The sequence below is a fragment of the Wolffia australiana genome, chromosome 5 (genome assembly GCF_029677425.1).
Source record: "Wolffia australiana isolate 7733 chromosome 5, ASM2967742v1".
NCBI classification, from domain to species: Eukaryota; Viridiplantae; Streptophyta; class Magnoliopsida; order Alismatales; family Araceae; genus Wolffia; species Wolffia australiana.
Genome location: NC_135839.1, coordinates 8,770,739 through 8,794,888, shown reverse-complemented (window position 1 = coordinate 8,794,888; position 24,150 = coordinate 8,770,739). Strand labels below are relative to the sequence as shown.

The window sequence follows — 24,150 nt, the reverse complement described above, 5'->3', positions numbered from 1 at the left end:
TGATATTCACGTAGTTAAATGAAGCGAGTAATAAGTACAGGTCGTCTCCACAGGGATGGGGATTACAGATTTAGTACTCTTTATGGCCATTCAAATTGGATGAGAATGAATACATATAAATATGAGATACTGAGACAGTGGAAACAGTGAGGTGAGAAGACGATAGTAGCTATCTAAAAAGGACAGGGAGAGAGAGAGAGAGAGAGAGAGAGAGATAGCAATGTTTAGGTTGATACTATTACTAAAAATGAAGAGAGACAGAGAGGGAAATAGAGAGATCAAGAAATTAAAAAGCTTAGCTAAATCTAGGTTAATACTATTAATCAATTTAAAAATAGGGAGACAAGTAATAAAGTTAGCAATGTTTAGGTTAATACTATATATATCTAAACATTTCTAACTTTATTAGCTGTATCTATGTTTAAAGCCATGTTTGGGTAACACATAAATATATAAAAAGACAAGAGAGAGAGGGCGAGAGAAAGAGAGAGAGGGGAGGGAGAGAGAGAGAAAGTAACACATAAATATATGAAGAGAGATATTAATAAAGCCAATGCTTAGGTAGATACTATTAATAAACATAATTAATATAGAGAGAGTGAAAGTAGAGAGAGTCAGACACCTCGAGAGAGAGGTGCCGAGAGATCTCAATAAAGGTAGCAGTATTTAGTAATAAAAATACTATTGTTAGATAGATTTATAGAGATTAATACTTTTAGTAAAAAAAATATAATTCATCAGATATCGGAAAATTTGATATCCTTGTTCGCGATATTTAATATTAGGCATCCAAACCTCCACATGCAGGCTAATTCTTTATTAATCTATTAAAAATGTTTAGGTTAATACCTTATTAACCTCGTTTATTATCTCTCATTTTTTCAATCTGCTTCTCCCTTTATCTCTCTACTTTTTATTGCTAATATTTGCCTAAACAGTATTTCTCGCTCCATTTTCCATCTCCATCACTCTCTTTGTAATTTTTTATAAATACTACCCACCTAAATCTCAACTCACTTTATTACTCTCTCCCTTCTATTTATTATTAATACAATCAATTTAAACATTAGTAAGTGTATTAATATCTCTGTTTACCTTTCTCACTCTCTCTCTAAGTTCGTATGGAGTCCACGTGGCTTCCTTGGGCCCACTTTTATCTAAATATACACGTGGGCATACGCGAGTCAACGATAGTTCAATGTAATTTGACCTCTGGAAATGCTGGGCCCCACCGGTTTGACCCTTCGAAGCATCTCCATATATTCATTCAGGACACTGGTCGTTGACAAAGAAATTGAATGTAGTAGTTCTCATAGAGAGATTTAAGAGTGAACTGAAGGGTTTGACTGTCGTTGACCATCTACAAAGAAGAGAAAATTATGATAATAAAACTTGAGTCAATGGAATCTGGTAGACGGCGGCGGGCTCGGTCGAGAGGCGGACCGTTGACGTGGTTGTGGGCCTCAGCTGAAAGGGCTGACAAGTACCCAAAACAAAAGAGAATAAGCAGCATGAAAATATACTTTTAAAAAAATTATATATGAGGCGGCCACCCAAATTATATGGTAATATATTAATTCCATGTTATTCAAGCGAGTGAGGTAGCCTTTATTGATTTTATCTCAAGAACACATGGTGGCGCTGAAAATGTAAACATTTTAAATATTTGATGGATAACGTGTTTTACAAGAAAATAGTAGCATGAAAATATACCAAAAAACTTCTCAACAGAAACCGGAGAAGAATTAATCGTGTAAGAATTGGGAGAAATAACTATTTACCGTGGCCTCCTCTCCCCGAGGCGGGCAGCCGCTGGAAGATTCCGGTGAGTTGAGCTTGGGTAAATCCCCACCGTTCGTCCCGTTGATCGCCGAGTCGATGGCAAGATCCAATAATCTAGGATAGGTTGACTCATCCTGGGCCCAGAATTCAGAGTTCGACTCCGACCTCGGACTGCGGGAATCATCCGAAGAAGAGTAGGGGCAAGATCTGCCAAACGTCTCGTCATCGGAGTCGGAGCCGTTGACCAGGGGCTCAGCCGTTGACCTGGGAAGCAGCTGAAAAAATGGGAACATCACGTCTTCCACACCTTCCCGGAGACGCCCACTGGGGAACTCCAGCCTCAGCGAAGACGTCCGAAACCCGTCGATGGGGCAGGATGATAGTTTCATGAGATCCAACGGCGGGGACGACTCCTCATGCCACGTGGATCCCTCCTCTTCCAAACTAGGGCCCACGTCATCCAGTTGAACGTTGACTTGACTCGATATCTCAGGCGGCTTGGACGGCTGAAGACCCAGAAGCCCGCCATTGGTCCAGAACTTCACCGGCTCTGCGGCAATCGTCTCAATCTTCGTGTCTGCAGACTGAATGTTTGTGGAAATTTGAGGCTCAATCTCTGTCTCGGTTTCCGATTGTAATGTATTTGGAGCATCAACATAGTTATCCGTCTCGCTGGTGGCTTCTCCGTGTTTTACACTCTGCTTACTGCTGCATTCTGCAACATTCTCCATCAGAACTGGAGTTTGAGAAGACTGAGCTTCATTTATATCGTCAACCGGGGCAGATATTATAACTTTCATGGGACTTTCTCCACTTGTAGAACAAGCTTGGTTTTCGGATGCCAAAGGGTAGCTTACTTCAAGAACAGGGCTCGAGATTAGGGCTCGAGACTTGGGCTTCGGCATCGTGATCTCCGGACTGACTTCCCATGCAGCATCGCCGGGTCCCATGGCTTCTTGGGCTTCCAAGTATTTGTCGTAGAAGTTATCTTCGACGTCAGGGAGTTCCCTTCGTTCTTCAACATAAGTGTCTCTCGGTGCAGAACTGCATGAGAGGCTGCTGTCATCGTCTTCTTCTTCTTCTTCTTCTTCTTCTTCTTCGTTCCCCTTGGCGAGAGTTATTTCTTCGGCAGGTTCTGCATCTATGCTAGGACCGGCCGAGGCAGGGGAGACATATTGCTCGCTGTAAGTTAGGCTACAGATGAGAAACAGAAGCCGAAGAGTTTAACTTCGGGTTTAGTTTCAATGACCACAACGACGTCATTTTCGCAAACATGGAAGACAATGACGAGATTTTGGGATGATGTTGACGATGTCATCGTTGTTTATGGAGGGGCAATGATGGTTCACCATTAGCATTGTCGCCGTAATATGTCCAAGCAATGCAGAATGACGCTGATGATGAGAAAAATTGGGACGACAATGACTAACTCATCATTCTCGCTTTCATCCATACTTGAGCTTGGACGAACGAAGATGACTAATAAAAATACTGATCGGTCATCAACCAATGGATGATGGTGGAGATTCATCATCATCATCCAAAACCTCGATGAAAATTACATCACTCCTCCATCAATAGTTGAAGCTAGACGTGGTCGTTCTGTTCTTTCTGTGCGAATTTGTGCGAATAGTTCGTTCTGTTCGGTTTTCCGAACAGAACAAAAACGAATTCGAACATAACATCGCACAGAACCGTGTGCGGTTCTTTTGTTCGCTCTGTGCGAACTTCTGCGAATTTTGTTCATTTTTGAAAAAAAAAAGAACAGAACAAAGATCAAGGCCCTGTGCTGTTCTTTTGTGCGAATTTTTTGTTCGTTTCAAACGAACAGAACAGAACAACCATGTCTAGTTGAAGCCACCAATCGATAAAAATGGCGAATTCATCGTTTTCTCCTAATCCTAGTTGACTCAAAAATTTGAAGGGAAGTGGTAGTAAATTACCCGCTGAAGCATCTAGAGAATGATGCGGTGTATTCAACGCCCTCATCCTTCGATCTTGAAGGTTTTCTCTGCGCATTAAGAGTAGATGAGGCTTGAAAATTTTGGGGTTATGGAGGGGTTTAGAACTGACATGATAGAGTGCGGAGAGAATAGAACTTTGCATAAAAATTAGATAAGCAAAAAAAAACCTTATTTTCTGATTTTTTCTGCGATTTCTTGTTCTTTCTATTCTTGCCCGATTGCATACTAGATGACGCAATCTTGAAAAACGTAGGATCCGAGTACCTTCTCTGGCAAGATCCGGAACCAGCTCCAGAACTATCAAATCTGAAAACAAATCAGAGCTATCAAATTTGATATTCTCAAAATTCATTCTCGCATTATTTCTGAAGCCAAATGGAAATTCCATACTGGTCGAGTGAGGAAAATTTGGGGGGTTCGCGACATCCTTCATAAGAATCCATCATGAAGTAAGGCAAGTCAGAACGCCTAAGGTGTTCGCAGTCAATACGAACAGTAGAATGCCAGGACGAACCTAAAAATTCAATTCAAAAGGATCAACGCCCAACTTTATTGCACATTAAATTCATAAACATTAAAGTCATCTGGTTAATATCCCGAGATTTATGATGTAATGCTTCAAAAACAAGCAGACAATAAAGTTCCAGACAGCTCGTGTTAATCAACAAAAGATAATAACATCAAGAGCGACATTAAAGTTCAGGTGATGTAATTCATAACCAAGAAGAAAAAAAATGGAGAAGCATACCAACTGTGTAGGCAAAATGAATGTGACTCGTCTGATCGTGAACAGCCTTCTCTACAGCAGAAAGATCATCCTCTATTCGGCGCATTCTAGCCATCATTGCACGCCCCCTTGATGCCGTGGTAGTTATCTGTTCATGCAAATCCTGAAATACGTCTGCTGCAAACCTGAAAAATCATCCATTGAGCACCGTTCAACTCCGAGTATAACCCGGATAGAGGGTTGAAAATTTTGAATTTTTGAAGGAAAAAACGGAGAAATGAGATGAACAATCAATGGAAAAATCAACACCAACTGAAAATGTAAGGAATTCTGGAACTACCCTAAAGGCGAAAGGGGGGAAAAACATAGAAAAAACACGGAACAAAACACGCACTCCGCCAAATCGCCAAGCTGACGAATGATTCCGACAAGTCCGGAGACAGCGACGCCTTGGAGAAGAGCATTGGGGTCTTCTCTCTTGGCAGGGCCTCTGAACAGCTCCGGATCGCCCAATCCGTACTCATTTCGCAGCTGGAATCGCATCAGAGGCATTGTTCTTCGCGTCGAGGGTAGCTTGCTCAGAGATCGGGCATTGGAGGAGTGGGCATGGAGATCTTGAGCAGAGTTGGGAGTGGAGAGGAGAGGGGAAACCAGTGGCCGAGGAAGGAGTGGAAGAAATCGACAAATCGCGGTAAAAATTGAGGATGGAAACAGTAAATGCAGTTCAGGATTCTACTCGCTCGAGATTCATTCAACCGACACTCTTCATCTGCTTCCGAAGCCCGAACCCTCTCTATCTCTCTCTCTTCCCCCTCTCTCTGTCTTTCTATATGCTTCCGAGTTCTGAGCGCTCTCTCTCTCCTCTTTCTTCCTATCTCTCTCTCTCTGTCATTCTATATGCTTCTGAGTTCCGAGCGCTCTCTCTCTCCTATCTCTCTCTCTGCCTATCTTTCTCTCTTCCGTTTCTCTGTCTTTCCATATGCTTCTGAGTTCTGAGCGCTCTCTCTCCTCTTTCTGCCCATCTCTCTCTCTTCCCTCTCTCTCTGTCTTTCTATATGCTTCTGAGTTCTGAGCGCTCTCTCTCCTCTCTCTGCCTATATCTCTCTCTGTCATTCTATATGCTTCTGAGTTCTGTGCGGTCTCTCTCTCCTCTCTCTCTCTCTGCCTATCTCTCTCTCTTCCGTCTCTCTGTCTTCCTATATGTTTGAGTTCTGAGCGCTCTCTCTCTCTCTGCCTATCTCTCTATCTTCCGTCTCTGTCTTTCTATATGATTCTGAGTTCTGAGCGCTCTCTCTCTCTTTCTGCCTATCTCTCTCTCTTCCCCCTTCTCTCTATCTTTCTATATGCTTCTGAGTTCTGAGCTCTCTCTCTCCTCTCTCTCTTCCCTCTCTCTCTATCTTTCTATATGCTTCTGAGCCCTCTCTCTCTTCCCTCTCTCTCTATCTTTCTATATGCTTCTGAGTTCTGAGCCCTCTCTCACTCCTCTCTGCCTATCTCTCTCTATTATCTTTCTATATGGTTCTGAGCCCTCTCTCCTCTCTCTCCCTGTATCTTTCTATATGTTTCTGAGACCTCTCTCTCTCTCTCCTCTCTCTCTCTTCATCTTTATCTGCCTATCTCTCTCTCTACCTCTCTCTCTATCTCTCTCTCTATCTCTATGTCTCACTACATTTCTCTATCTGTCTCTCCATCTCTCTTTCTCTCTCTGTCTATCTGTCTATCGCTCTCTATCTCTGTCTATGCGTCTATCTCGTTGTCTCTTTCCTGTATCTGTATGTCTGTCTCTGTATCTGTATGTTCTGCGTCTGTCTATCTGTCTCTCTACCTCTCTCAATGTCTATTTCTCTCTATCTCTCTCTCTCTACTTCTCTGTCTATCGCTCTCTCTCTATGTCTCTGTCTTTCTCTCTATCTCTCAACCTCTCCATCTTTACTTCTCTCTGTATGTTTCTATCTCTCTCTTCATCTCTCTCTAGGTCTCTGTCTTTCTCTCTATCTCTCTCTATCTCTCTCTATCTCTCTTTGTATGTCTCCATCTCTCTCTATGTCTCTGTCTTTCTCTCTATCTCTCTCTATCTCTCTTTCTATGTCTCCATCTCTCTCTATGTCTCTGTCTTTCTCTCTATCTCTCTCTATGTCTCTGCCTACCTCTCTCTATGTCTCTGCCTACCTCTCTCTATGTCTCTGTCTTTCTCTCTATCTCTCTCTATGTCTCTGCCTACCTCTCTCTATGTCTCTGCCTACCTCTCTCTATGTCTCTGTCTTTCTCTCTATCTCTCTCTATGTCTCTGCCTACCTCTCTCTATGTCTCTGTCTTTCTCTCTCTACCTCCCTCTCTATGTCTCTGCCTACCTCTCTCTATGTCTCTGTCTTTCTCTCTCTACCTCCCTCTATATGTCTCTGCCTACCTCTCTCTACCTCCCTCTATATGTCTCTGCCTACCTCTCTCTATCTCTCTATCTCTCTCTATGTCTCTGCCTACCTCTCTCTATCTCTCTATCTCTCTCTATGTCTCTGCCTACCTCTCTCTATCTCTCTATCTCTCTCTATGTCTCTGTCTCTCTCTGTCTTTCTCTATGTCTCTGTCTTTCTCTCTATCTCTCTCTATGTCTCTGCCTACCTCTCTCTATGTCTCTGTCTATCTCTCTCTACCTCCCTCTATATGTCTCTGCCTACCTCTCTCTCTATCCTCTTCTATCTTTCTCTCTCTATGTATCTATCTAATCTCTCTCTCTACCTCTCTCTATATGTCTCTGTCCGTCTCTCTCTCTGTCTCTATCTTTCTCTCTACCTCTCTCTATGTCTCTCTCTATCTTTCTCTCTATCTCTCTCTTTAGTCTCTCTTTCTTCCTTCTCTCTACATCTCTCTATCTTTCTCTCTATCTCTCTCTTTAGTCTCTCTTTCTTCCTTCTCTCTACATCTCTCTATCTTTCTCTCTATCTCTCTCTTCAGTCTCTCTTTCATCCTTCTCTCTACATCTCTCTATCTTTCTCTCTATGTCTCACTTTAGTCTCTCTTTCTTCCTTCTCTCTACATCTCTCTGTCTTTCTCTCTATCTCTCTCTTTAGTCTCTCTTCCTTCTCTCTCTACGTATCTCTCTCTCTCTCTCTCTTCAGTCTCTCTCTCCCCTCTCTCTATGTCTCTGTCTGAACTCGAATTATTGCGAGTGGTCTATGGTCACCTCGCGTGATGCCACGTGGCACTTCCAACGGCTAGCCCATTGAGGTGGGCCACCACCTGCGGCCCATATCCTGAAATGTTACCTGGAATTGGACCAGTAAACCCTCCACATCTTGCAAAGTTGTCAGGAAAATAAATGTAACATATCTTATGGTTTACATCAAATAGGGAAAATCATTTTGATAACCAAAATTTGGGTTAACTAAGATTTCTGTTCAGGTCCACGCGAGGCCCTCCAGTTTGGACCAAAAATTTTGAATCCTGATTATCTATCTCTATCTTATTAAAATTTAAAACACCAATGTCACTCATACTGACATTTTAAGCCCATTGCAGACAATTTAAAACAACAATAACCCGTCCACATCTTGGAAACTTGTCAGGAAATAAATGTAACATATCCGATGGTTTATATCAAATAGGGAAAATCATTTTGCTACCAAACTTTGGGTTAACTAAGATTTCTGTCCAGGTCCAAGCGAGACCCTCCAGTTTGGACCAAATTTTTTTGAATCCCTCACTTTTGACAGAATTTTGAATGAAAAAACTGACTGTCTCTCTCTATCTAATCACAATTTAAAGCAATAATGATAGTCATACTGACAATATTAGTCTATTGACAGCCCCAACACCTCAATAATGTAGAAGCCTCTTGCTATCTCTTTATCATCAGTCCCCATTGCCCTCGCTCGCTCTCACCATTGCTAGGATATGATGATCATGATCAGATAATTGGTCACAATCAGATCACTGATCATATTTTGGGGGAAAATAATTTTGGGAGTTACTTAAAACCTAAATATTCACCTCAAAATCTTATGAAAATTGTGGGTAGTGAGCAGTGAGTGGTGAGCAACGAGTGGGGAGCAACAGTGGACATTGACAATGTTTTTATATCCTGACTATGGTATATCTTATAATAGTATTTTAGTATGATTTATTAATACATAAAATACACCGTCTTAGAGGTTATTCTCTCTATGTGATTAAGGATGTGGTTTCAATATTCAATAATAAAATTGAAATCACCTTAATTTGACATTGAGAGTCAAAGTTAGACCAGTTTGGCCCTAATGGCCAAGCCAAAATTGATTGGATCCATCAATCGTTTGATCAACAAAATGATCGTGATCTCTGACTGTCAATTATCTGATGATCAGATTGCCTGAATGGTCAAAGAGGTGACGAAAACATAATCTTGTGATTGATTATTAATCAATGTTCTTGATTAGGGAATATCAGATGTTCTCTCGATCTGATTGCTGCACCCTAGCCATCGCTAACAATTTTATAATTGATGTTCTCTAATATATTTAATTGCAAAATTTGAAACCACCAAAGTTCCATGCATGTAAGGCAATTTGGTTAGAGTCAGCAGGGGTGTATTTGAAAACTCGCTTCACCTTATATTTCTACTACCAGATTTGACTGTTCAGCTTTACCTAGGGTGTTTACAAAAAACTTGGTAAATGTTTATTTAGATGGCAAGTGGATATTAAAATGCCCAAATGGAACTTCCCTAAATCTTCCCACGGCTCATTTATCTCAGTGGATACCTTCCCAAACAAGTCCCCTTCATTAAAATAATTTAAAACCAACGCTAGGGGCCAGGATCTGACTTCTGACAAGAATGAATGGCTAGTCAATTTTTAGGGTTCAGTAATGTACGACAGGAACTAGCTGATGTGTGGGGATGTCATAATCCAAAAAAATGGACTCGTTAATGTATGACTTGTATCGATGATATTTGTGGGTGAGTAGATGTCGAGGGATGTATGTAGATGGGTGGATGATGGGAAGATGATGATGCCATAAGAGCAAGAGACTCACAGTAGGTCCCTACATTTTGCCACAATCAGGGCAATTAATGACATTCAGCGAGCCACTCCACTTCTGTTTCAGCTTCAAACTTTGATCTGCAATAAACACCATAAAAATTCAACGATCATGAAATGATTTCATTTCACTCAGCCTGCCAATATAGAAAGAACTCCAGTATGATTTTTATATGGACATAGGGGGTCTAGTTGAAGATAGAAAAATATAGATCTTTAGAGGAAAGAGATAATAATCTTAAACTAAAATCCCAGCCCAAAACTCCTTTTGTATTTTCATATATCACATTCTGAGCCTAAGGATCACTTGCACAATAGTGACATGAATCAACCTAATCGATACTTAGAAATAGTAATATGCACCATCCTGATAAATTCACTGATTCATTTGCCTCAATGCAGCCATTAGACGTCATGAACATCTACACAATAACGACTACGAGTATGAGAGTACTCATCATATGAGTAGGACTACATTGTGTTATATCCCAATGGTTTAATATCCTTCTCAAATATCCTATGAATAGAGATGTTTTTATAGTTAGTGGACCATCCTAATATGATTTTATCATAACGATTAATTATGGCATATATCGTTGGACTTCATTAGCAGTATCACAAATGTATTGAATGAATAAATTATTATATATGAATATTTCTCAAGACATGCAATGCGGAACTGGATTCCAGGTCATCTATAATTCCATCAATATTTCACTTTTAAAAAGGCAATCAGTATACATAACAAACTTATTGCTTTCTTTAAATGTTCAAAATAACATTTCTTAATATTTTTAAATGTTATTTTCATATGAAAACATCCTTCAATAATACTCTGACATGTGCCCTCAATTTTGCTAAAAAAAGCCAATCGTGGACATGAAAATGTATGTTTCATCCAAGCAGTCCTCAAAAAGGTTAAGAAATAAAAAATGTAACTGTATGCAAAAAATACTTTTACACATCATCAAATCATGTTGTGCTTCTACAAAACTTGCATTTAAATCGCGTTAGATGCAATAAAATATTTGTCGATTTTACTCCTTTCGTGATTTGTCCCTGAGTCGAAGTGAATTTATTCCAAAACAGTTCCAATATTTTATGTTATTTCCCATGTTAAAATAATAATAAATATTTCAGAACATGGCACAATAAATTATTGGCCATAATTTGAGCAAATCATACTGCTAAGAGATAGGAGACCAGAATAAAATACATTTAAATCCCATAGATATATTTAAATAAATTTATTAAAACATTCTGAATTATAAAATTATTTTCTTTATGAATTTTACCGCATAATATTTCAATAAATACCACAAATAGAGACATTATGAATGTAAAAATAATTACTAATTTTAAACTTTAGTAGCATGCATTTATGACCATTTTAATGTAAATAAAATGTAGAATATATCAAAGTACCATTAAAATTAGCATGTTCTTTGTGATTATCAACTATTATAATCGATCATCATATGCCAGTCTTGGTGTGACGGCTCATGCATATCACCATCTTCTAGATATTATAAGTCCAAATTGGACTAGCTAGTCAGCAATAATAAGCTCCAAGGGGTACAATAGAGTAAAGTCAAGGGACAGATCATATTTACAGGATAATAGGAAAATTCTTTGAGGGATTTGGATGTCATAGATATGGTAGATATATCATATTATTACTATATGCATGTAAACCTTATTATGCATGTAAGATCATTTTGAGCCTTGATACCTAGATCTGATTCATGGCCTTTACATGGAGGATGCTGTATTTTATTATTTAGATATCATGCAACCAAAAGTTTTAGGTGTTTTGTTGTAATTATTAGAAACTAATTTCATGGAGAGGGTATTCTCTTAGCCTGCTTATAGATATGTTAGAAAATGTAACTAGTTAAGTCTAGATTTTCATAAGCTCATGATTAATTCTAAATGACTTAAGCATGTCTGTAAACTCAACATCAAGTTCCAGTAGCTGAATTTAAATCCAAATTTGCATTTCAGAATATTTTACTCAAGGCAATTTTCAGTTCTTATCACTAACATTCCATTGTCATAGAGACTCTTCCACATTGAGAAATCATGGAAACATATTCTTACTTATTGAATGTACTTGTCAATTTTCAGAAACCATTGAATAAATACAAAGTTCAAGCTTATAAGAAAAAAACGAATATTATGACAACATTTTTGGAAGAATAAAATTCCAAACAAAATCTCTCGAAATGTAAAATTTTATCAACCTAATGTTTCATAGGTAGTGTCTACTCCAAAGTTTAATATATTCAAATGTTCTATTATTGTGAGGTAAATAGCCACTTTAAATAAAATTTTAATCGATTGTGCTGAAGTCCCTGATAGAATATTGAGCTAATCTCATCTTCTCTCTTATCTTCTTTCTTGTGTCATTTGTCATCTCTCATCTCATTTATCCTCTCCTCTTGTCTGATATCCCCCAACTCTTTTCTCATCCCATATGTCATTTTTTCTCATGGAGTCATGTCGCATCTCTCATCTTATTTCCACTCATCTTATTATACATTTCTCATCTTATCTTGCTTCATCTCATCTCACTTCTTTCTTCATTCTCTTTACATCATATTTTTTATCTCATCTCTCACCTAATTTTAACTCATATACCTTTTAACATCTCATCTCATCGCATCTCAACTCCCTTCACTTCATCTTGTAGTCACATGTTGTCTCTTATCATATCTTCGGACCCATCTCGATTCTTACTGACCTACCTCATCTCGTCACATAATCTTATCTTCTATAGTGAAATCTCGTTTCTTGGCCTGATCTCACAACTGATCACACATCACATCTTAGTTTTCATCCCACAAATTAAATGTCCTTGCATATTCTACTTCTTGTCTTTTATTTCATCTCAGTACATTTCACTTCTTGTGACTAATCGTGGCTTAACTAATATCATCATCTCATTTCAAGTCACATTTCATCTCATCTTGTACACCTCATTTTAGCCATCTCATCTCATCTCATCTCATCTGGAGATATCTCAAACATTACATAGGTTTGTAATCTCTTCTCATCTCATGATATTTCCTCTCTATCCTTGGTGATCTCTCTTCTAGTATTGTCTCATCCCAGATCCTCTGGATTTGCCTATTGTGATATCTCATCCGTATCAACTCATGTCATCACCCAATATCAATCCAGTATTGTGATATCTCTCTCATCTCATATTGTCTCACGCCATCTCATGTCAAGTCATCCCCTATCATGACATCTTCCTTTCCACCTCATTTCGTGATATCTCACATCTCTTGTTAACTCATCTCTATCATATCATGTTATCTCATCACACCTGCTTTCCCTGTTCCTTGATCTCTTTCATCACATGACAAATCACACCTAAAGTCAAATAGTAATCTCTCATCTCATGATATCTCATGCTCCATCTTATTTTGTAACATCTCACATCTCTTGTTAACTCATCTCTATCATATCATGTTATCTCATCACATCTGCTTTCCTTGTTCCTTGATCTCTTTCATCACATGATAAATCATACCTAAAGTCAATTAGTAGTATCTCTCATCAAATGTTATTTCTTGTCACCTCATTGTCTAGTCTCCATTATCATCTCATCCCATGATATGACATCACTATCTCATTTCATGAAATCTAGTCTCATCTCGTGATATATTGTCTATATCTAGTTTCGTGATATCTCGTCCCCATCTCGTTTCGCGACAGCACTCTCTCTCCCTTGCTCTCTCAAGCTTTGCAGGGGAAATGCAGAAAACTAATTAAAGATTATCTACTGGTAGCAACATCAAATATTATCTTTCAATAGTAAAGAGCTGAATTATGAACACTATTAGAAAAGATCCTCCATACTGCAATGAAAATAATTAAAGATATCAAAAAGCCAACTGTTAGGTTGAGAAACAACAACTGTAGACTATTCTTGAAATCAGTAAATGATGAAAATTTACCCATAGTTTTTGACTCATCCCACTTCTTTCTACCAACTATTATTAACAAAAAATAGAAATGGGTGAGAGTCACGCGTCAGCTGTTCTCATTTTTTTCACCCTCCTGAAAATCAATTCAGAGGTATACCATTTTTCACAGGTAATTGGAGGAAAACTTTTCAAAAACCAAAAAATAAATAACAGTCGGATCTTCAAAGTAAAAAATAACCGTCCGACAAGATATTAAAACCTTATAAAAAATTAAGACACACCTTTGAAAGGAGACATCGAAATATCCCCTGTTTTATTATCCTCGGAAGGCGATACACGGAGCTGCAGCCACGGAATCCTCCCATGACTTAATTCTCTTGATTTCGATTACTTCAACAATAGAAATATAAAATGCAAGTTCAGCGGGATACAAGAACACAAAGAGGGGTTTGAGGCTAAAAAAAGAAATCACATAAAAGACGTCAAATTCAGCACAAGAAAGACAGGAAGAACTTGAACCATTGATTTTCTGATTAAATTACTCACCTTGATGATGCATGGCGAAAAAGATGTCATTCTCCAACTTCAATCTCTCTCTCTCTCTTACCCTCTCAACGGATAAAATAAATAACAACCCAACATGAAAGAGAAACCCATAGATTATAAAAACGCCAGGAAATTCCAATGTGGAAATAAATAAAAAAGCAAGTTCTCAACAGCGGCGGGATTGCCCGAGAACCACCGAATTCATCACTGCGCAAAAAAAAGGCGAGAAAACCAAGTTATTATTCCCATTTTTTATTCTAATTGAGGTAGATGAAGATGATAATAATCATAACAATAATGTCATTATTAGGAGCTCACCTCCAAATCTTCACCAGCGCCGCCTTTCGTCGCCGCTTCCTCTGTTGGGAGCCGCCTCGATCGCGTTAAGAGGTATATTAAATTTTTAATAATTTATAAGAGAAGGAAGTTGCATGGTCACCTGTGCCTTCGGGGAGATCGGATGTCCACAAGGCGAGATTATCGCGAAGGAGTTGCATGATGAGGGTGCTGTCCTTGTAAGACTCTTCGCTAAGCGAATCAAGCTCCGATATGGCGCCATCAAAGGCCTCCTTGGCCAGGTTGCAAGCCCTGATAAGACTCCCACGAGTCAGCACACCCAGATGAGAAATAATTGCAGTAAAAGGAGAGAGGGAGAGAGATAGAAAGTAAGAAGAGATGAAGAGAGAAGGAGGATGAGAGAGAGTAAAACAGAGAGATAGAGGGAAAGAGGAAAAGATAAAAATAGATGGTTGAAGAGGGTGAAAGAGTGTCAAAATAGAAGAGATTGGAAAAGTGGAAGAGACTGGAAAAGTGGGGACAGAGAATGACAAGGATAGGAAGAGAGAGAGAGTAGAAATGTAGGGTCAGGGAAAGACAAGAAGAGGAAGATTGAGAGATGACGAGAGTATGAAAAGTTAAAGAGAGAGAGGAAAAAGGGATGAGAGAGAAGAGATAAGAGAGAAAGGGAGAAAGGATGAGACAAGAGAGATACGAGAGAAAAGGAGAAGGAATAAGAGAAAGAGAGAAAAAGAGAAAGGATGAGAAAAGAGAGATAAGAGAGAAACGGAGAACGGATAAGAGAGAAAGGAAGGATGAGACAGAAGAGATAAGAGAAAAATGGAGAAAGATGAGACAAGAGAGATAAGAGAGAAAGAAAGACAAAGTAAGAAGATAGATAAAAGACGCGCAAGAAGAGATATATATATATATATATATATATATATATATATATCGAGAGAGAGAAGAATAGAACGTACACTTCTGGGGAGTTCATGATCTCGTAGTAGAACACCGAGAAGTTGAGGGCCAGACCAAGCCTAATCGGGTGGGTAGGCGACAAGTCTGCCGTTGCAGTCGCTGTCGCCGTCTGCAGCCATAGAAAGGGACAAGTTTAATTCCCAAAATATTTATATATTCGTGTTCTCACAGGGAGAAAAGAAACCCACAAATAAAATTTCCAAACGCTACATATTTGAAAGCCAAGTTCCTGATTTTGCAGCTCAGTTTTTTTTTTCAAATGCAATGATGTGAACATTTATTCTCACGAAAAGGGTATTGGCCCCCGAATCATTTGATCAAAACATCAACCTCACATTCAGAATGGAAAACAAAAAATCAGTTTTCCATAAAAAAATCTACATGCAATCTACTCCAAAGTTTGAAAAACTCCTAAATCGTACAGATACATATAAGGGAGGCGATGCAAGCAAAAGTAACACCTTTGACATTGCGACAGGAAAATTAAACTTATGTCAGATGCACGGGGGAAGTAATTTTTCAATAAAAGAGGCTGCTTCACCGCTCAAAGATAAACTAATCTCTATTTCTAGAATTTCGAATCTCCAAAGATAGACGAATAAGCCCCATCGACATGCACACATCAAGAAACGTTACGTAATATGAGAACACAAATGAAAAGGGTAAAAAAAATTCACAAACCTGGTAAGCTTTAAGGGACTGGTCAGCAGCTTCCTTTCTCTCGTTTCCAGACTTAAATTCTGCCAAATACCGGAAGTAATCTCCTTTCCTGCAGGAAAATCCCAACAATCAACAACCAAAAAGGAATAAATGACAATAAAAATTCAAAAACACAAGTCAAATCTCCCCACATTTTGTAGTAGAACACAGAGGACTCCCCAGCGGTGGCCGAAGGAATAAGGTGATCATCAATCACGTTCGTAATATCAGTACAAATTTCGCTGAGCTCAGATTCCACCTTATGGCGATATTCCTTGATCTTCCTAGCATTCTGTTCGTTCCCTTTCGCTTCCTCCTTCTGCTCAATCGACGACAGAATCCTCCAAGAAGCCCTCCTAGCCCCAATAACGTTCTTATACCCGACCGAAAGAAGATTACGCTCTTCAACGCTCAGTTCAACATCAAGGCTCGCCACCTTCCGCATTGATTCCACCATCTCTAAAAACGAAAAATAAAACGGCAAAAATCAGATCATCCGCGCACAAAAATCCCTAAAACAAGCCGGATCTGGAGTTTGAGAAGCTTACCGTCGTATCTTTCAGCCTGCTCTGCGAGCTTGGCGATGTAGACGAAGTTCTCGCGATCTTGAGAGTTGGCCATTGCAGATGTTCTTCCCGATCTGGCGATCTCTTCTTCTTCTTCTTCTTCCCTTCTCTTCTCTCGCTCTCTTCCGCCTTTCTCGCCGCTTAAAAGCCTCCCGAACGACGGAAGACCGCCAAAATTAGAAACGCCCGTCGGAGGGCTGCCTTCTCCACCGTGGGATATTTCCATCTACGGTCCAGATTTGATCACTGGTGCGAGAGAGCAGCGCCATATCGGATTCCCCGCGGGCCCGGGCAGGCCCGAGAACTGTCAAGTCCGGACCGGGGTCCAGGCTGGCAGATGGCCCACTTGGAATCTTCGGCCCAGTCAGATTTCCTACGTGTTTCTCTATCTTCGCGCCACGTGGAGATAAGCTCCACGTGGATTTATGCGGTCAAAAAGTAAACTGTGACTTTATAGAAATGCACGAGGATTCGCTTTTATGCTACAGACTTGAGGGGATGTACTGGGGCTTTAGTCTCTGTGCCACGTGGGCGATGACGCCAGCACCCTCATTGTGCAGCCATTCGTTTTTCACCTGCCATGGACAAAAAAAAATAAATTTTCTTGGGGGCGAAGTATAAATATTTTATTTATTTAATTTCCAACTTATATAGTCAAGAAACACAACGCTGGGTACAGCCAATTAGGGGTCAGCACGCGTCATCCGTCACGTCACGCGTCACTGTGACGGACACGTGACGGATGAAGTGACGGTGGCGGTGACGGTTTTGGGGATCCATGACGGTGACGGTGACGGACGACGAAGTGGTCGTGACGAGGATGTGATGGTGACGGGGTGCCCAGGTTTCATGGCGTGATGGAACGGCCGACGCGGATGACAGCCATGACGGGATTTTTGAAAAGTTAAGACAGACAGAAAAAATAAAAAGCATTATTTTTAATCTTCCCCACAGCTGAGATTTTGCCACATGACGGGGCCATTTGGATTTCCTGGCATTTTTCACAGAAGTCCCTGGTTTTTTTGCGCGCTCCGCCTATAAATAATTGGAGATGTACCCCTCCGTTCAAGTAGGAATTTCTTCACGTCACCGGTGACGGCGACGTGACGGGACGCCCTATGGAGGGACGGTGACGGGAACGTGACGTTTTTTTTGCATATGCTGGTCACGTAACGTCACGTTTTGTCATCCGTTCCGTCACGTCCGGGGTGTCACGTCCCGTGCGTGGCGTTCCCTATGGCCAACCCGAGGATTTTATATGTGTAAAGGTTTTGTGTTGGATAGTTTTTTAAGTGAAATTACTGATGAGTTGAGTCGAGTGGAGTTGAGGCGTCAATCGTACGTGGATGTGATTGTGGGCGAAGAATGGCCAAAGCGCCGAGTGGAAGCTGACATCGACCTTGGTCCATCCCAGCCCTTGGAGCCCGTAGATCATCTCCTCTGGTCACACCGAACGGTCAAGATCTGAACACGTCTACAAAAAAAAGCGTTGACCGGGTTGCTGACCTTCGACGAGATGGTGGTACTCATTGGTGTTCTTCGTGTTCGGAGCTTGTTTGGCCGCCGCCTCGGCTTTTACCGCCTCCGAGGTGAAGTGCGGGTCCTCCGAAACTACGGGTGGGCAACACTCCATTCCGACCACGTGCTTATAACCCTCCAAAGACACGCGTGGCGCCTGAAATGCTTGAGTCAACCAAAAAGTCAAAGTCAAAGTCAAAGGGAGCATTGACAAAGACCCAGAATGACCTGACCTTGACCAGTTCTGTCTCTCTTCTTATGGATGATGTCCTCCAGCCGACCATATCTGGGAAACCATGGTCAGGAAATAATACTATGTCGGTGCTTGAAAGAAGATTTAATTTTTCGCTGCGCGTAGGATACGATCATATGCCACGTTGGCATAGACAATCCGGGAATCAAACGCCCCTAGAGATGATCTGTACCGGATTAAGCACCCCATAATATAATAAAATAACCAATTAGAATTAATTTTGAGAGGTAAAAGAGAATTGAATAACTGTGAGATTTCGCTCTTGGGACTTACAGGAATTTCAGTTCATAGTTATCAGAGGCCATTCGAAGAAGAAGAGGCGGTTTGCTGTTCTTCCCATCAGTGAGGAAGAGCTGGAGACCGGTACGACCGACTAGAAAAGGCGCTAAGGGCGGGGCGAGCTTCTCCAAGAGAGGAACGCCCAGGAGAAAAGGCAGCTGAGTATGAAGAAAATAACGATAATTAGATTAAAGTGGAGTGTATAAGTTTACAATATTCTCTTTAAATGGGAATTATGATTTTATTAAACCTGTTTCCTTCCCCTGACACCCAGATGTGGAGTTGCCAGAGTGATGAAATTTATAGGCTGGAGCCCCCCAACTGTTCCTGATTCAGGAGAGTAGAGCACTGCGACTGCGTACCTTGAGAAGAGCCCCCCAAGAGAATGAGCCAGGAATGATATCTTCTTCAGGCCTTTGCTCTTTTGGACGACATCTTTGACCTAAAAATCAAACTGATATTGGTGAAACCTTCTCATCCTGATGGGTGACTTTATGTTAGACATGGTCATTCCGTTCTTTTTGTGCGAATTTGTGCGAATTGTTCGTTCTGTTCGTTTTTCCGAACAGAACAGAACATCGCACAGACCCGTGTGCGGTTCTTTTGTTCGCTTTGTCCGAATTTTGTTCTAGTTTCGTGCGAATATGCGAATTTTATTCGTTTTTGAAAAAAAAAGAACAGAACAAAGAACAAGGCCCTGTGTGGTTCTTTTGTGCGAATTTTTTGTTCGTTTAAAATGAACAGAACAGAACGACCATACCTACTTTACGTCAAGTGGACGATGACATTAGGATTGATCAAACCAAAAGAAGAGATGGTATGAGACGATGACAGGACAATGGTTAGGCAATCAAGAGACTTGATGAATCCGCCATCATTGTCATCATCATCTGGTTTTGGTACAAAACAGATGACAAGATGATGATGAGACAAAGATGAGGTGCTGACGAATTCATCATTTGTTTTTGGTACGGGACGAATCACAAGACAGTGATGATGTGGCCATGAGACGACACTGAGATGATGACTAATTCATCATCGGATGATTCAGATGTATGATGATGGCAATAACAATTTGTTGGAATCATCGTCATCCCAGATGCCAAACCCTAGTGACTCTTATGAGCCTCGATAAAAAGAGAGGAATAAAGGAACCACTTGCAACTTTAATTAACTAACCTTGTTCCTTGCCTCTCAAGGGGATGGTTACACTAATTAAAGGATAACTTACCAAGGTAAATGACCAAAACACCCATCTAAGAGTGAACTGATGAAGATCAAGATACCCGTGGGGGCATATGATTCACATCAGAAAACACTTTCAATTGGAGAACTCCTTTTTTCTCTAGATCAAGGTCCTATTTATAAAGATGAAGGTATAAAGACCTAAATGATTATAATATAATTTTCTCACTCACGAGATTGTAACAGTGACAAAGTCAAGAATTACTTCATCGGCTAGTCGTCTCCCTGCCCCATCAACCCCGTTGAAAGTTTTGATGAATGTGTTGCAGGAGCTTGCTGAACAAAGACACCGCATCAGTATAAAACTGTAGAACAAAGAGCCCCATTTCGAGGAAAAAATTAAAGTCTCACTTTATTGGGACGCACCATATATTAGAAAACTGCTTCCAAGTTGCTTTTTAAGCTCTGACTCCGCATACAACCAATCTTTTGGACTGCACAACAGAGAAACTATTTCAAACATGGTTACTAAAATAAGTTTAATAAGTGATTCAGGAAAGAGAAATTCCCCATTAGAATCATATTTGGAATAAACAACTTTTGATAATCCCATCAAAGCCCTAGAAGTGAATTAAATAACTGCCCCTGATGAGCAGTACATTCCATCTTGGTGATGGATGCTAATTTTAGAAGATGAATAAGAATTATATATCAAAAGAGGGAGATCAATTCGAAAACATACCTAGCTAATATACCATGAACAAGAACAAGGAGATGATCTTGTCCCTCTGTGGCGGCGTTTAACGCATCATCAGATTGGCATCTGGTATCATCATAGGAATCCATAGCTTCTGTCACCGGATTCAAAACATAATCACGAGCGTTGACATTACCTGAATCAGATCACGAATTTGAAAAATTCCCTCGCAAAAACTGTACCAGTTACGAAATTGAAATTGTCCGCGCAGATATGAACTCTCAGAACGAGCTTCCGGAATGAAAATTGGCATCAAGACGGTTGAATTCGGTGAAAATACAGTGAAAAGAGAGGAAGAAGGCGGTACCGAGGCTCGACGCGTGAAGACTCCGGTCAGAATGATAGCTTGTTCTAGACTTAGCTCCGAAATTTTGCAAGGTAAGGTCAAAGCTACATCGATTTACGATTGGACCATGATAACGGTGGAAGATGGGTGCCGTCACGAAAGCTAGATTCATCTGATTCCACCGATCAATACTATAAATAGAGCCCAGAAAACAACAAAGATAACCGCAGAAGATACGACGATCCGATCTCGCGATGAACTCAGCAAGATCAACACAAATCTCTGCCCGCTCGATGGACCGGCTACATTCTTTCTTCTTTCGAGGAGACTAGAATAGACTAGAATAAAAATGAACAGAAAAATCGCAACTTTAGTTTAACCTTCTTGAAAGAAGTATTATTATTTGATGAAGTAAATAAATATTTGGTGACATTATATTTATATATTCGTAGACAAATATACTTGTTGCCACATATTTGTATGTGGCTACACAAAAATAGTCAATTAATATAATAAAATCAAGCAAATAACATCTTGTCTCATCTAGTTAGATTTGAGAATTTTTTTACAAGTTTATATGTAAACTAGTCATAATTTAGATCAATTTTATTTCAAGAAACTATGTTTTGGTCCAATACCAAGATAACTCATTTAATATGTAAATGCACGTTAGTGTTCAACCTGGTATTTGATTCGCAGATAAAGTCTAAAGTTCCAAAATAATCTAAATGACATAATTTATTTCTAATTAAATATTTGGTGACATTGTATTTATGTACTCGCAGACAAATATACTTGATGCCACATATTTGTCTGAGGCTACACAAATATATTACCAAAAATAGCCCATTAATCTAATAAAATCAAGCAAATAACATCCATGTCTCATCTAATTAGACTTCAGAATTTTTGACAAGCTTCTATGTAAACTAGTCATAATTTAGATCAATTTTATTGCAAGAAACAATGTTTTCATCCAATATAAAGAATAACTCATTTAATATGCCGTGAGTAGTACACGTTAGTATGGAACCTGGTATTTGATTTGCAGATAAAGTCTAAAGTTCCAAAATAATTTAAATGACATAATTTATTTAATATCCTCAAAACTAAAGTTCTAAAATATAAGGTTTGATATGCCCTTCCTTCGGAATCATAACTTTTGCTTGGAAATTAATGCCTTAGGTACCAAAGGTACGTTTACTCTAACATACTTATTTTCCTGATTACTTTGAATTTGCAGTTCTTTATGTATTCCACAAAAAACACTAACTGAGGGAATTTAAGTTAAACTACATTTGACATAAATCTTCAAAAAAAATAAAATGCTAAACTATTGAGTGATGATACATGGAATGTACTTATGATATTAAAAGTAGCATAATTATATTTAAAATAAGTGGGTTCTAAATATTCATGAATAAAAGATCAATAGAATAAAGAGTCTTCATGATATGCGTTTATAAAATCCATTTTGAGACAGGTTAATATTCACTACATGCATGTGGGCACCTTGATTCAACAATGATTTATCACCAAAAAGTTAATAAAGCTTATGGTATATATTTTTATAACATCAATAATAGCGGAATTCAAGTAGAAATTTCAAAATAAAATAAAATTCACAATATTTAATGTCTACCTTGTATGCAAGAGTCCTGATGGCTGTCTATGTGAGATCCATCGTGAGTAGTAAAAATATCTAATTTATAGCAGTAAACTATTTACTAAGGTAAGACTCCTGAATAATTTGCATCATAATTCAACAAAATAATTTAATTTAGAATTTCATATCTCAGTAACATCGCTAGTAATTATTTCAATGTACCAATTTTAAATTTTCCTATAAAAGAGACCCGGCATGTGGTTGTCATACTCAGGAGAGACTTAGTGTGCCATCCATCTCCTTACAAGGCACTTTTGTTTTCAAAGGCTTATGCTTGGTGCGAAGTGCATGGGGTGTGAAGATGGATGACATCCAACAAGCGTCAATCGGTCAAAGTGCAGAATTTATCATCAATATAAAGAATGAAGAAGGGGGCATCAAAATGTTGTTACTGAATTCACATCATTACGAAAAACTATGTATTCATATTGTTTAATTCCACCTTTAATTCAGTCAATGTGCAGTAGTTTGATGAGATCGTGTTGCTTTTAAAACTATTTTACTACTTAGATGCTTTCAGCAGTTATCTGCTCCACACTTGGTACCCAGTGTTCACCGTCAGTGTGATAACTGGTACATCAGAGGTGAGTACGACTTCACCAAAGCTCAAGGTAATTAAAAAATGAGCTAAAAATATTTTCCCCTAATAATTATCCACTTCTTTGGGCTTTAGGTATAAATTTCAATATCAAATTATGTTTCTGTGTGTTTGTTTTGAAAGTGTCGTTTGACTAATGGTCTTCTCCATACATGTTGAAAATTTTTAAAATTAATCCTTACTTGACAATTATAAAATGTTTCATAACGACGATGAATTAGAAATGCGTTAAAACTCAATTTTATATTTTATATTTTTGATAAAATATACTTTCATATCTCAATGGTAACTTGTAGTTCAATTGCATGGAAAATTAAAATTATTATTTGAAAAGTAATACTTTGATTCTACTTATATCAGCAATTTCACTTGTCCCTAATCAACTGAACAGCCAAATAAGTTTCATAATTAAGGTGATCACATGATTTTTTTTAATTATACATACCAAAACTTTATAATTTTGTGTCATTTTTTTATATTTCCAGATTTATTTCGTTAATAATGGAATGGTATCAATAAGAGGATTATATTTTTTAAAAGAAATCCATTATTTTTCTCCCTTCCAGGCCATAACACAAGAGTTAAACAAAAGAAAACACCATCGTCCTTGTATACTATTCATTCAATTTTGTATCATTTGTCATATCACCCATGCAATAACACAAAGGTTTACATTAGAAGAGGACAACAATGTTATTGCATGTCTATTTGACATTTTATATATTATGTTTTTTACTTGGATATGAGTATATATCAACATAGGAATACATCTTAAGATTTTTGGGCCAAGGTTTTTTTTGGTGTCAAAAGTTTTTAGAGAGTCTACTTTTGGATTCTACATCTAGCCAACAAAACTGAGATTTTTTTTCATTTCATTATATGTGAAAGTCTTTATGTTAAGGTGTAAACCTTGCTCCCATCTCTTTCCCTTGTATGAAACGACCAATAAACTTGTGTGTATTTATTACTGGCACACTTGACTCAGAATGAATGTTGGGTTTGGATTACCTAAATAGGCAATAATATGCATTAGTGTAGATATTTAAGGAAATCATGAAATAACTGATTCAGATATGGATTTCAGACGTCTCAATTAAGTGTGGATATTCATTGTGTA

The 24,150-nt window shown here is 38.9% G+C and overlaps 3 protein-coding genes across 8 annotated transcripts; all 3 read right to left on the bottom strand.

Annotated features, from left to right (window-relative positions):
- Positions 1–1,282: 1,282 nt before the first annotated feature.
- On the bottom strand, positions 1,283–5,320 carry LOC144703160 (SCAR-like protein 2). 4 transcript variants are annotated; one of them, XM_078575267.1, is made up of 7 exons: positions 5,210–5,320; positions 4,495–4,658; positions 4,137–4,260; positions 3,914–4,052; positions 3,726–3,793; positions 1,782–2,976; positions 1,283–1,476 (listed from the first exon to the last, which is right to left on the bottom strand). In XM_078575267.1, the coding sequence occupies exons 2-7, from the start codon at positions 4,589–4,591 to the stop codon at positions 1,378–1,380; spliced, it is 1,722 nt and encodes a 573-aa protein (XP_078431393.1). In that variant the 5' UTR covers positions 4,592–4,658; positions 5,210–5,320; the 3' UTR covers positions 1,283–1,377. The 4 variants fall into 4 exon arrangements, with proteins under 4 accessions (XP_078431393.1, XP_078431389.1, XP_078431392.1 ...); XM_078575263.1 differs by having other exon boundaries at positions 4,868–5,311; XM_078575266.1 differs by having other exon boundaries at positions 1,782–2,928; positions 4,868–5,311.
- An 8,744-nt stretch (positions 5,321–14,064) lies between these two features.
- Positions 14,065–16,732, bottom strand: LOC144702978 (14-3-3-like protein D). Its single transcript, XM_078575023.1, has 7 exons — positions 16,474–16,732; positions 16,078–16,384; positions 15,908–15,995; positions 15,226–15,335; positions 14,409–14,557; positions 14,288–14,328; positions 14,065–14,176 (listed from the first exon to the last, which is right to left on the bottom strand). Exons 1-7 carry the CDS (start codon positions 16,715–16,717, stop codon positions 14,174–14,176), a joined length of 942 nt encoding a protein of 313 aa, XP_078431149.1. The 5' UTR covers positions 16,718–16,732; the 3' UTR covers positions 14,065–14,173.
- Positions 16,733–16,924: 192 nt separating this feature from the next.
- On the bottom strand, positions 16,925–21,142 carry LOC144702977 (Hydrolase-like protein family). Of its 3 annotated transcripts, none has more exons than XM_078575021.1 (11): positions 20,791–21,140; positions 20,469–20,577; positions 20,153–20,220; positions 19,992–20,062; positions 18,792–18,983; positions 18,536–18,699; positions 18,373–18,428; positions 18,243–18,295; positions 17,998–18,166; positions 17,834–17,931; positions 16,925–17,066 (listed from the first exon to the last, which is right to left on the bottom strand). In XM_078575021.1, exons 1-11 carry the CDS (start codon positions 20,939–20,941, stop codon positions 16,974–16,976), a joined length of 1,224 nt encoding a protein of 407 aa, XP_078431147.1. In that variant the 5' UTR covers positions 20,942–21,140; the 3' UTR covers positions 16,925–16,973. The 3 variants fall into 3 exon arrangements, with proteins under 3 accessions (XP_078431147.1, XP_078431146.1, XP_078431148.1); XM_078575020.1 differs by having other exon boundaries at positions 20,469–20,619; positions 20,791–21,139; XM_078575022.1 differs by lacking the exon at positions 17,834–17,931 and having other exon boundaries at positions 20,469–20,619; positions 20,791–21,142.
- Positions 21,143–24,150: the final 3,008 nt, after the last annotated feature.

Excerpts from the sequence above, each read along its gene's own strand:
- LOC144703160 (XM_078575263.1), bottom strand. The coding sequence starts at position 5,025 with ATGCCTCTGATGCGATTCCAGCTGCGAAATGAGTACGGATTGGGCGAT. Across the intron at positions 2,977-3,725 it reads TTCTCTAGATGCTTCAGCGG|CCTAACTTACAGCGAGCAAT; the intron begins GTAATTTACTAC and ends TCTCATCTGTAG. Across the intron at positions 1,477-1,781 it reads CTCGGGGAGAGGAGGCCACG|CCCTTTCAGCTGAGGCCCAC; the intron begins GTAAATAGTTAT and ends GGTACTTGTCAG.
- LOC144702977 (XM_078575020.1), bottom strand. The coding sequence starts at position 20,941 with ATGAATCTAGCTTTCGTGACGGCACCCATCTTCCACCGTTATCATGGT. Across the intron at positions 20,620-20,790 it reads TCTTCACGCGTCGAGCCTCG|GTAATGTCAACGCTCGTGAT; the intron begins GTACCGCCTTCT and ends GATCTGATTCAG. Across the intron at positions 17,067-17,833 it reads TCGCCCACAATCACATCCAC|GTGAAAAACGAATGGCTGCA; the intron begins GTACGATTGACG and ends TGTCCATGGCAG.
- LOC144702978 (XM_078575023.1), bottom strand. The coding sequence starts at position 16,717 with ATGGAAATATCCCACGGTGGAGAAGGCAGCCCTCCGACGGGCGTTTCT. Across the intron at positions 15,996-16,077 it reads TCTGTGTTCTACTACAAAAT|GAAAGGAGATTACTTCCGGT; the intron begins GTGGGGAGATTT and ends ATTTTCCTGCAG. Across the intron at positions 15,336-15,907 it reads AGTCCCTTAAAGCTTACCAG|ACGGCGACAGCGACTGCAAC; the intron begins GTTTGTGAATTT and ends CTATGGCTGCAG.